At 40.3% G+C, this 11484-nt stretch overlaps 2 protein-coding genes across 3 annotated transcripts in view; one reads left to right on the top strand and one right to left on the bottom strand.

Moving 5' to 3' along the window:
* Positions 1–434: 434 nt before the first annotated feature.
* Positions 435–5821, top strand: LOC115786329 (collagen type IV alpha-3-binding protein-like). 2 transcript variants are annotated; one of them, XM_030738440.1, is made up of 8 exons: positions 435–699; positions 1665–1757; positions 2449–2544; positions 2652–2784; positions 2880–2950; positions 3034–3162; positions 4779–4908; positions 5602–5821. In XM_030738440.1, exons 1-8 carry the CDS (start codon positions 577–579, stop codon positions 5727–5729), a joined length of 903 nt encoding a protein of 300 aa, XP_030594300.1. In that variant the 5' UTR covers positions 435–576; the 3' UTR covers positions 5730–5821. The 2 variants fall into 2 exon arrangements, with proteins under 2 accessions (XP_030594300.1, XP_030594302.1); XM_030738442.1 differs by lacking the exon at positions 435–699 and adding an exon at positions 1447–1542.
* Positions 5822–7172: 1351 nt separating this feature from the next.
* The window catches only part of pip5k1bb (phosphatidylinositol-4-phosphate 5-kinase, type I, beta b), a 30607-nt gene continuing 26295 nt past the window's right edge, over positions 7173–11484 (bottom strand). The window contains exons 13-15 of the mRNA XM_030738377.1: positions 10271–10397; positions 8514–8637; positions 7173–8408 (exon numbers count right to left, since the gene is read on the bottom strand). Coding sequence (XP_030594237.1) covers positions 8406–8408; positions 8514–8637; positions 10271–10397 — 254 coding nt within the window. The 3' untranslated portion in view covers positions 7173–8405. The remainder of the gene's footprint in view (positions 8409–8513; positions 8638–10270; positions 10398–11484) is intronic.

Genomic DNA, 11484 nt, shown 5'->3' with positions numbered 1-11484 from the left:
GAGCAAGAAAAACAGGAAAAATGACTTCACCAGTCCTCTCCACGAGCCCGCCATAAAGATAAAACTGGTTAATGTTAAACTGCTGTCAAATATGACATTCACAACTATAGCTCAATAAGCAAATGCACAAGTAGACATTTTGAGTTCTTGAAACAATCTGTTCATTAGTGATCAGTGAAGGGCCTGTGCCTTTAAAAGAATGCTCTTAAGAGCTCCTTGTGTGTGTCCTGATCCACTGATCTTGTCAGACCAGTTCTCTCTCTCTCTCTCTCTCTCTCTCTCTCTCTCTCCTCTCTCTCTCTCTCTCTCTCTCTCTCTCTCTCTCTCTCTCCTCTCTCTCTCTCTCTCTCTGTGTGTGTGTGTGTGAAGGTATTTTCTGTTCCACCCCTTAAACATAAAAAAGCCGGCAGAGTTTCCGGCCTACCTGAGTGAAACTACCTCAAACTTTTCAGTGTTTGGTTATGTATGTGAAGTCTAGCTGTGGATGTGGAGTAGACAAACAGAAAGGGTTACAAAGCAAACACTCAGAGGAGCAGTACACACCTACTCAGACTTGTACACAGAGCAAGTTAGAAAATGAGTACTCGGACTTCATTGCACAGTTCACCAAAGCGTTCGCGAAAAAGTAAGAAGACGGAGCTGCTCAAACACCAGGCACAAAGATGGATACCTCTGCAGACCTGCAGTCATTCTGTTACAGTAGGTCTCTCTTCATATGTGTCCTGGTTGTACAACACATCCTGTTTATTTTGTGGGCAGTGTTGTCTGGAATATCTATCTGTACCTCCCTTTACACTTTGTTTCATTTCATTTTCTTTCTGTCTGGTTTCTCTTCATTTCATAGTATTTCTCTGATGTTTTGTATTACAGTTTACCTGTAACTATTGATTCAATTTGTTAGTTTATCCACACAGCAATAACAAAATGTCTAATTTTCTTTCGCAGTCCAAATACATTAGCTAGTTTGCTGTAATTCTTCTAAGCAAAAGATTGTATAACCACTGGACTGGGATATAATATGGAATTTAATCCAACTACTTCTTCAGTGGTTCTTCATTGTATAGCTATCAATTGTTTATAGTATGTCTGAAATCACAGCACCGGCCCCTAACAATGTACTGTAGACACAGGAAGAAAATAATAAAAAATAGACGTAAGTGAAACTCATTTTCAAGTGAAAAAAGTATTCTCAGGATTCTGTGCGGTCCTGAGAAAAACAATGAGTGCACCCCTTGATTCAGTATGGAGTGTGAATACCTGGGGTCAAGCATCCAAAGCAGCAGACAGTGAAGAAGAGAGGTGAAAAAAAGAGTGTGGGCAGAGTGGAGTGGGTAGAGACAAGCGTCCGGGGTGATTTCCCTTCACTGTTACGCTTGCTTCCCTATCATTCACATCCATGCTCTGTTTTGTGTCTACTGATTTTTATTCCTCTTTTCTCCAGTGCATACCTCCACCTCTCCAGGCTCTCTGGAGAGGTGACCTCAACTGTCAGCCCATCCATCACCACTAGAAACAAGAAGGGTCTCAGAGCCGATTCCTCATGTAATCCCACCCCCAGCTTGAACCCATCCGTCACACCTCTTGCTGCCATCATACAAGTCCAGCATAAACCTACATCTATTTCCTTGATCTTCTCACCTTATCTCTTCCATTGTTTCCCTCAGTGCCAGTCAGAGAAGGCCTGGAAAATTCAACTACCTCTGGCTTCCTCTTGTGATAAATACTCCAGTTCTGGGACACACAGATTTGCCAACACGGTGTGTAGCATATTTTTATTTTCACCATGCCTTTCACCTTATTCCCATCCTACTTGATTTTAATTTGAGGCCACAAATTGCTACTCTTTTCTTTGCCTTATCATTTCTTTACAAATCAGCACAAGTCAGCTCAGAGCCAGTGTGGTCTTCTTCCTGGTGCTGAAGACATGGCCATGCCTGACCTTAATCTGTTCACTCGGAAAATAATTATTTGCTTGCTACAATATTTTTAAGAACTTACACAACATCATCATATGAAATGCTATTTTATCAGGTTGTGATCTTATCCTGTGCTTTGCTTTCAGTTTTTGTTCTCTCTCTCTCTCTGCTGTACAGCCCTGTAGCCATTGTTCTTCTTTTTGCACTGATAGACCAAAAATTTGGTCTATCAGTGCATGACTGGAATTTAGTTCATTCCACCTCCTTTGCTCACAGCACTCTTCTTCTTCTGCAGCATGGGCAGGCATGAATCCAGACTACACACTGTATTTATAACACACTGTGGTAATTTATGCAGAAATTGGACCCAAACACAAGACTCAAAAACAGATGGGATACTAAAACCAAATAAACAAACAAATAAAATCCTAAACCCTTTTCTTGAATTTAGTTCATAAACGGCAAGAAAAAAAACTAAAGCAAGCCACCAAAGACTATCTAACATGTGAATTAATTAATATCTGACTATTAGGTGGATGAACTTCTGCAGAATCACATGGCTTACTCTATCCAGGAGGAGGGTGGAGATGCCAATTGGCAACTGGTAGCAGAGGAAGGGGCGATGAAGGTGAATACGGATAATAGAAACTCTTACCAATCATTTCTCTTCTTTGCTGTGAATAATTAAAAATGTAAGTACGGTTACAGTATTCAATCTCCGGCTTTTTGTAACAGGTATACAGGAGAGAAGTGGAGGAGAACGGCATCATCCTGGATCCCCTTAAAGCTACACATGCTGTCAAGGGGGTAACTGGACATGAGGTCTGCCACTACTTCTGGGACACTGCAGTCCGATTGGACTGGGAGAGTAAGATCAGCATTTTGTCTCATCACATTTTAAGTATTTGACTTTGTGTGTTTATGTAATGCCATAATGAAAACAATGAACTCTTCCTCCCACAGCCACTGTTGAAAATTTCCATGTTGTGGAAAAGCTCTCTGATAATGCCATCATTGTTTACCAGGCTCACAAGGTATGCTGAGTCCACTGAGTCCAGTTAGATTACACAGCCTGTTTTTGATTGAATGCCTGCTGAATGTGTCTTCTGTGTTTTAGACAGTGTGGCCCGTCACTCAGAGAGATGTACTCTTTCTGTCAGCCATCAGGATGATTCCACCAAGAAATGAAAATGACCCAGACACATGGCTGGTCTGCAACTTCTCTGTGGACCACGACGATGCCCCTGTAAGATTAACCCTCAGAGGCTTACTTTGTGTTGTTGGCAGCACCAGACTGTTTGTGTATTCATTTAATTTTTTAGGTCACCCAGATAGATGCTATTAATCAGTAATAGAGTGGGGTCAAAGATAAACATTGTTCATTTAAAGGGGACATATCATAAAAAAAATCCACTTTTTAGCCCTTAAATACATTTTTGTGTACTTTTGAGTGTCTAGAAGTGCAGAAAATTTAAATTTATTCTCTCCCGGTGCTGTGTAGATATCTTTATATCCTTTTTGCTTGTCTATTACGTCACAGTATTTGCTGTGGAACTGCTAAACAAGGTCATGGCCTTCCAGCTAACCAATTTTGTGAATCCGCCATTTTTTCTCGCAGCGATTTTGTAGTCCAAGTCCAAGAACGCTCTGCGACCTGGAGGGGGGCGGGGTGTGAAATGTCTCATTCACATTTAAAGAGACCGCCCCAAAATGAGCTGCTCTAAGGCACACCTAAGAACAGGTGTAAACGAGGGGTCTGTGGAGCCACAATACCGAGGAATTCAGACCAAAGCATTGCAGTTCTACTTTATATAGACCACAAGTCAATGATTTACATATGAAAGGGAAGGATTTAAAAGCATGATATGTCCTCTTTAATACCCAAGAACTTTGTTGTACTTATTTTGCTGATATGCTGTTTGGCAAAAAACCAAACACAGCATATCAGCATGGACACGGCAAACCAGCTGTCCAGCACGGTGGTGGAGAGGTGATGATTTAGGCTTGTTCTGCAGCCACAGGACCTGAGCACCCAACAGTCATTGACTCGACTCATCTGTATACCAAAGTATTCTAGAGTGAAATGTGAGGTCATCTGTCTGACAGCGAAAGCTTGGCTGAAACTGTGTCATGCAACAGGACAATGATCCCAAGCACAGCAGCAAATCTACAATGGCTCAAAAAGAAAACAAAAATCAAGGTGCTGCAGTGACAGTCAAAGTCCAGACCTCAACCTGATGTGGCGGGACCTTCAGAGAGCTGTGTAGAAGCAAATGCCCGCAAACCTCAAGGAGCTAGAGTGTTGTAAAAAAAAAAAAAAGGAGCCAAAATTCCTCCACAATGATGTCAGAGAATGAGAAAGTCATTCAGAAGATGATTGCTTCAAATTATTGCTGAATCCTAGTTTTAAACACTTGGGTTAAAGGCAGCTGAACTTCTTTTTTAGGTCCGTGAAGATGTTTCACCTCTTTTGAGAGGCTTGGCTCATTTGACAATTAATGACTCATACGATGACAGGGTAGGTCAACAACTCTCAGGACCACTCCTAATGTGACAAGCCCATCAAGGGTTAAATATGTGGACCTTTAGGACTTATGAACCCTCTCGGATAACACCTGAAATGTTTTCATGAACCTAAAAACAAGTCCAGTTGCCTTTAGCTCAAGTACTTCAGAGTATGCATTTAGTTTATTCAATATGTTTTTCCAAGCATGCTCTTGTTAAACAAGGCTTTGCTGGGTAAACGGAGTAATATTAACCCCAATCAGTCTGTAAGTTCAGCTACAGTGAGTTTTGTGTCAATTTGGGGGGATATGCTTCCTTTTTTTGCCTATTTATTTTATTAATTCTTTAAACTTTCAGCCCACAAACCAGTGTGTTCGTGCCAAAATCAACGTTGCCATGATTTGCCAAACACTGGTCAGCCCACCAGAGGGTGATAAAGAGATCAGCAGAGACAACATCCTATGTAGGGTCAGTTATGTTGCCAATGGTAAGTACCTCTCAAGATCATCTGGTTTTGATCTCAGCAGCCAGCAAAACAAAGCCTCTGTCCAGTCTAGCAGCCCATTTTCTAGTCTTAAGATGAGAAAAGCACATATTGAATGTTTGTTTCAGCTGGCATATCTTGGCAAGGTGGATGGTTAGGTTATTCAGTTTAAAAGTAAGTGGTTGTTCCAACCATCAAAGAAATTATAGTTGAATTAGCTGGAGGTCACAAAAGGGCCTAAAAGAGAATTTATGTATCAAGTAGTTCCAGTATATTTGGATCCAATGTGACAATCTTCAGTTAGTGACAAATAAAGATTGTTCGTAGCTGGCATGTCATCTTTAGTTTGAATTACTTAATTGAATTTTTTAAGTTTTTTTTTTTTTTTTAAATTAAGCAGAATTTGTAGAGCTGTTCTGACACAAGGATGACACAGTCCAGATGGCAGCTTCTAATAAGAGATTATTACATTAAGCAGCGCTGCAGGACAAATCTTGAGAGAGTTTACTCTCAAAGATGCGGGGAAGGTCGAGGGAGTTCATTTGAAAACATAAATATTAAATCCCCACATCCCGCCAGAGGGCACCTCATGCTGCTGTCTGTGCATTGAATCACTCTGGGTTTATTATTACTAGCTTTATCATAAGTCAGCCAGAGCACACTGTTTCCTGATCATTTTTCTCTGTGTGGCTGCAGTAAACCCAGGAGGCTGGTTTCCAGCATCAATCCTCAGACCTGTGGCCAAGAGAGAATATCCCAAATTCCTCAAACGCTTCACCTCCTACGTCCAGGAGAAAACTGCTGGGAAGCCCATCCTTTTCTAAATTCAAACAGGGAACCAGGACCCCAAAGACAAGTTGACTGGCAGCTACATCTTGTATAATTAATTGTGTGTGTGTGTGTGTGTGTGTGTGTGTGTGTGTGTGTGTGTGTGTGTGTGTGTCATATATATATATATATATATATATATATATATATATATATATATATATATATATAATAGGTTTTTTTTTTCGAGTTTAAATTGATTTTATTACAGTGAATGAGAATCATGAAAAGTCATAACATCTACAGAATCTGTAATTATTTAACACATAAGCGGTTATCTCTATTATAGCTCTATTATAATGGCTTGTCACCATTTTGTTGGTCATGGGTTCATTTTGTATGTAAACTCAAAAGTTTCCTAAGCAGTTTACAAACTATTACTGCTAATTTGCTTTTTATTTTGTAAATTGTTTTGTACATTTCTTATGATTACACATTTCATAACTTTTTGGGGTTTGCGCTAATCACTAGTATTATAGCTAATTGTTTTGCTGCTGCTAAAATAACTATCATGAAAGAGGAAGGAAAACAAATATTTACAGCAAAAACACTGATGAAGTGTGGTATACTCTCCTCTTTCTTGCCTGCTCCTGTCCCGTGGACACAATGTATTGTACAGAGAAAACAGTAAGATTTCCAATGATCAATAAATTATCAATTGTGAGAAATGTGAGTTGATTGGATGACAGAGATGGACAGAGGAAATATGTCGTGACTGATGAGGAGCATTTCATTTAGACTGTGTGTTTAAAACCATTCAAAATTGAGAGTTTTGTAATCAGTAGATCTGCATGGATGGAAAAAAATAAAATTACCAAAAACAAGGCCAATCCATGATTGATAGCATGTGATGCCAGTCAGGTCAGATGGGATTGCATGCTGGATCAATATCTGATGTCACTGTTCTGTCCTATAATTCCATCAGTTCTGACAAGATCCCCAAGGCTCCTGGCTGAAATGCACCCAGGGGTGTAAATGCAGTAGAAATGGGAAAAAAAAATGTGTTTTTATGTGTAATATATGGACACAACACTGCTTTATTCCTTAGGTGCTTTTTTTTTTATGATTGATGATTTATAGGTAAGTGTTTAAAAAAAAGAGAATCCCTTGAAAATGGTCAGGTACAATGACTGGAATGAAAATGAGTGAAAAAGCAGCCTATGTCCAAAGAAAAATGTAAAGACCACTTTAAAAATTACAAGAAAGTCTGGCTCCTTGGAAGCAAAATATCAAAAAATGAGGGGCAGATCAAGACTCCCTGGAAAAACATGCAGGCTAATGCTGCCTTTCTGGGTCTAATATGCTCTCAATAAATAAAAGTTCACAATAGTAACAATTAATCTAAACATCCACAGCTATGATATGCAAGATTATTACATTAAATGCTTGGAACATTCAAAAGGCAGACACTGAATTTTAAAGGTTTATTTATAGGAGTCTCTTCTTTATATAAATATGCATTGTCTATACATTCAGCGATGAAAGTATATTTTCAGCAAATGGTAAAATATTGGGATTTACATAATAAATTATGGTCTCAACTGACGTGATCGTGAAGTTCAAACATTTATAGCTGGATATGATTTTGATGGAGAGATATCAGACTGCCTCCAAATGCAGAATGCATGTCTCAGAACTTGAACTTAAAGAGGACATACTTATTATCAAAGGATATCCTGAGTAAAAGTCTTCAGTCATGACGCAAACCTCACAAAACTAGTTCCACGTCAAAAAAAAAAAAAAAAAAAAAAAAAACTACAGTGTTCGTTCATTGTCTTTGTACATGTAGTGTCAATGACAAACAAGTGTGCATTCGAATTATTAAAAAAAAAGTGCATGTTCACACGTCTGTGCTTATGTCAGGTAGTCCACCTGCCCAAAGCAGTGTCCTCAGAGAAATCATAACATGTCAAAACTGTCTTGTCCTCCTGCCCCGTACTTCATCCGAGGTTCACGTACTGTCTTTGCTCACCTCACTTACGGCTTGCTCTCTGCTGGAGCGTCACGCTTCTCTCAGGGCAGCAGAGTTAGGAAGAGCTGGGCACTTTAACTCGATCACAGCCTGTGTTTGGCCTCGGTAGCTTCATTATCGAGTCATAGGAGTCCTTCCTTATACGGGTTGAATGTGGCCACAAACCGACTCGTATCCTTCGTACGACACTGTCGGGTCCCTCTTCATCAGGGACAAAGATGCCATCATAAATTCAGTGTAAACATTTCTCATTTTATCAGCAACTAAGGCAGTCGCAAATCATTAAAGTGTCCTTCAGGTCTTTCTGAACAGCAGGAAAAAAAGAACATCTAAAACACATGTGTGGTGTGTATCTACCTTCTCCTCAAATATATAGCAGTTGTTTGGTAGGCCTTGAAAACAGTACACATATAAAACCTAATGGTGCTGCATTGATGCATGCTCTGAAAGCTCAGTCTAATGTTCAGCACGTTACACAGTATGTCATATGGTTCCTTGCACATGTCCATCGCTGCATCTTTTAGTCCAACAACCAGGGGGAATCTCAGTGTTTCTTTTTAATGTGTTGGCAAACACAAGTGGCAACATGGATCTAGCAGCACTGAAAGTGGACTCATACGCCAGCCTGGCCTGTCCAATGGGGTGTGGCGATTGTCTTATGCTTGGCAGAAGGAAATGAATGTTTGTAAAGCTGCTCCTTTCACTGTAAAACAAAGAGAATAAGTCAGTATATCCCGCTAAGGCCTGCTTTATGAATCACTGATAGCAAATATTTAAACAAGAATGACCTGAAATAAAATGAACTCACCAGGTAGACGTCAAGAACGGATCCATCATCACGATCTATGTCCACATCCATGGTGCTCTGCTCTGAAGTAAGGCAGATGGCACTGTCCTCCAGGGTGAACGTGGAGCTGGATGCAACGTCATCTCTGAAAGACACGGTTGCACGTTAACTTGTAGACGGGCCTGAGGGCTTTATGTCTGCGTCAAAGCCAGTTACAGTAGAGCAGCTGTGTAAACAGTGCTGGAAAACTGACTGAAAAACATATTTTCAAGAAACAAACCAGAGACTTATTGCAGACTCTGACGTAAAAAGGACAGTGAAACCTGTCTGGTGTTGGGAAGTACAGACTCATGTTGGAGGTTATTAAAATCTCGAGATGAATGAGGTCCAACTACAATGCAGCAGTGCAGCCAATACAAATTGACAGTAACTTCTAGTAATTGAACTGGGCAAGGGGAAAATGGGGACAAAAAAAAAGTATTAAAAATAGATCCAAAAGCATAAATCTAGAAGTGTATAAATGTACTCTAATGATGAGTGCTATGAGGCTGAATCCATGTATGAATCAGACATGGATCTGAATGTAGCTGGACTATCAGGAGTAAAAAGTTTATCCCACTTTTGTTTGCAGCCGTTTTTTAACCACTAGGGGGCAACAGGAGAACGTTTTCTCCTCCATCAGGCAACTCCCCCCATAAAATCAGCAACGTGTGTTTACTCTTTTCTAACATATCACACACTATGCTAGGAGCTCTGAGAAATCTGACTAGAGAGAGAGAGAGCAGCATAGTGCTGTAGTTGCAAAGATGATCGATGATATAGAGACATACAGATGAGCTACTGCTTTATTAAAAAAATATAACCTGACATATCAAAAGTGTGTTACTGTAATAAAAGGCAGACCGGCTGTCAGACAGGGATTATTGTTGGATGATATACAGTCTCCACAGTGCCGTTTGTCCTCTTTTGTCACCATATTTGTGCAGCGTAATGGCACAGAGTAAGAGTGTGTCAAAGCTGCTGTTTAAATATTTATGAAAACAGTTGACAGAACAATGTCAGGGCAGCAGCAGGTGACTGATGAAGGGACAAGACCAGGCAAGTCACACAAAGCAGCCTCAGAAAGCAAGCTGAACTCGACACTGTTGGACAGGAGGAGTATTGAAAGGTGGAAGAAAAAAAAAAAGCACAAAGGGCAGAGGATGAGGTGCTTAGAGGCTTCTAGCAGGATGGAAATAAAGCTTTCCTCAGTCGTAGTGTGGAAAAAGAAAGCGTGTTAAAGACATAATGTAACCTGTTAATGTAACACTTTGATTATATTATAAATTAGGGCTTCAATGATTAGTCAACACTGTGCTATTAAAATCATTCAATAAAGTGGCACTTTAAGTGCTGCTGGTCAAGCCATCCAAAGCTTTTCCTGCCAAGAGTTCAGTCAAATAAATCTTTTCCTAGGAAGACTTGTGCAGTCCTTGTGGAGCATTTTTATCTATCCTGGGTCGGCGACCGCTATCACATCACACATCCTGGCCCATATGTTTTATAGGAAGTGTGCACGTGTGCTGAATGCATTTAGAAAAACCAGCAGGGTCACTTGCTCCATGATGCACGTCACCATGTGACATTACTGCACAGGTAACAATAATGCATGTGTGCGCACACGTGACTTAGGGCGTGACTTCCTTCTCTTCCTCATGGTGTTTTGTAATGACATCAATGATCGACTGATCGACTCCAAAAGAAAAAAAGAAAAGAAAAGGAAAACAAAGACACTGTACCTGTCTTCTGTTTGGCTTTCCACGTTTACAAAGATGGAGGAGGAGGAGATGGTTCCCATGGAGGAGCCCTCGTAGAAGGATGGGTTGGCTGGGACAATATCAGGACGCAGATATGACCCGAACACAGCTGGACAGAAAAAAAAAACAAATAATTACAAACACAAGTTGCTCCATGCCCTGCATTCAACTCAGTTCAGTTTTACTCATATGGTGCCAATGAACACAAACTGTCATCTCGAGGTGCTTTATATTGATGGGAAAGACCCTACACAGAGAAAAGCCTAGCGATTCAGCGATCACCTATGAAGTAAACACTTGTCACGTGACAGGAAGAGCTCAGGATGGGGCTGCCACCTGCCACGACAGGTTGATGTTAAGGCCAAAGAAGAGCACAGAGAGAGAGCAAACCATAAAACAACATAACAATAAAAACTCTTGCATTCAGACTCCATAACCCAGGTAGGGCACTTTGACCTCTACTGACGAGTGATCCCACACATTTTACGACTTTTCCCATAGCATCTTGATAAGGACACTAAACTGTGTACTTAAAAGGAGGGATTTTCTGGAAGCTGCATTGAATAAAATCTAAATCTGATACTGCATGATTGATTTGAGAAAAGCAAAGCGAGTTATTTTTTTTCCTGTAATTCTGCCGTGTTTTTCTTTGCGGACATCATAACCTAATGACCGACACAAGGCAGGGAATCACAGCTTAACTCAATTGATTAGATGGTTCCAATAAAACTGACTATTTCTCCATATTAGCCACTCACGTTACAGCAAAACTGATTTCCTACCCTCCTTGAGACCGATTCAGTAACCACAAGAGCGAGTCAGGAAGTTTAACAATCCAGACTGATTTATAGTTTGTTGCACCATAACTGGAGATACAGCTGAGGCGTGACTCAATTAAAAAAAAGAGGACAAATGACCCCATGACTTATCTTTCTACTCCACACCCAGATTTCTTCTGGTGTGTCATTGGCTAATAACTCGTCTTATCAAACACAAAAGATCATCACGTGTGGATTAAAAAGGAAGGGGGACACTCACGCTAAACATGTTTTATACACACTTTGTACACAAATACTGTAACTGGTGTATTGCTAATAGGAAGGTAGCCTCTGTTTATTTCCATCAAAGCCAAACAATACATCAACCACTTCCTCATCTTGGGAAGTGCTGAGAGGACAACATTTTTATGGCTGAGT

This window comes from Archocentrus centrarchus, chromosome 9, assembly GCF_007364275.1.
Source record: "Archocentrus centrarchus isolate MPI-CPG fArcCen1 chromosome 9, fArcCen1, whole genome shotgun sequence".
Classification (NCBI taxonomy): Eukaryota; Metazoa; Chordata; class Actinopteri; order Cichliformes; family Cichlidae; genus Archocentrus; species Archocentrus centrarchus.
The sequence above is the reverse complement of the archived record's forward strand: the minus strand, read 5'-3'. Positions and strand labels throughout refer to the sequence as shown.

Excerpts from the sequence above, each read along its gene's own strand:
- LOC115786329 (XM_030738440.1), top strand. The coding sequence starts at position 577 with ATGAGTACTCGGACTTCATTGCACAGTTCACCAAAGCGTTCGCGAAAA. Across the intron at positions 700-1,664 it reads CCTGCAGTCATTCTGTTACA|TGCCAGTCAGAGAAGGCCTG; the intron begins GTAGGTCTCTCT and ends TGTTTCCCTCAG. Across the intron at positions 2,545-2,651 it reads CAGAGGAAGGGGCGATGAAG|GTATACAGGAGAGAAGTGGA; the intron begins GTGAATACGGAT and ends TTTTTGTAACAG.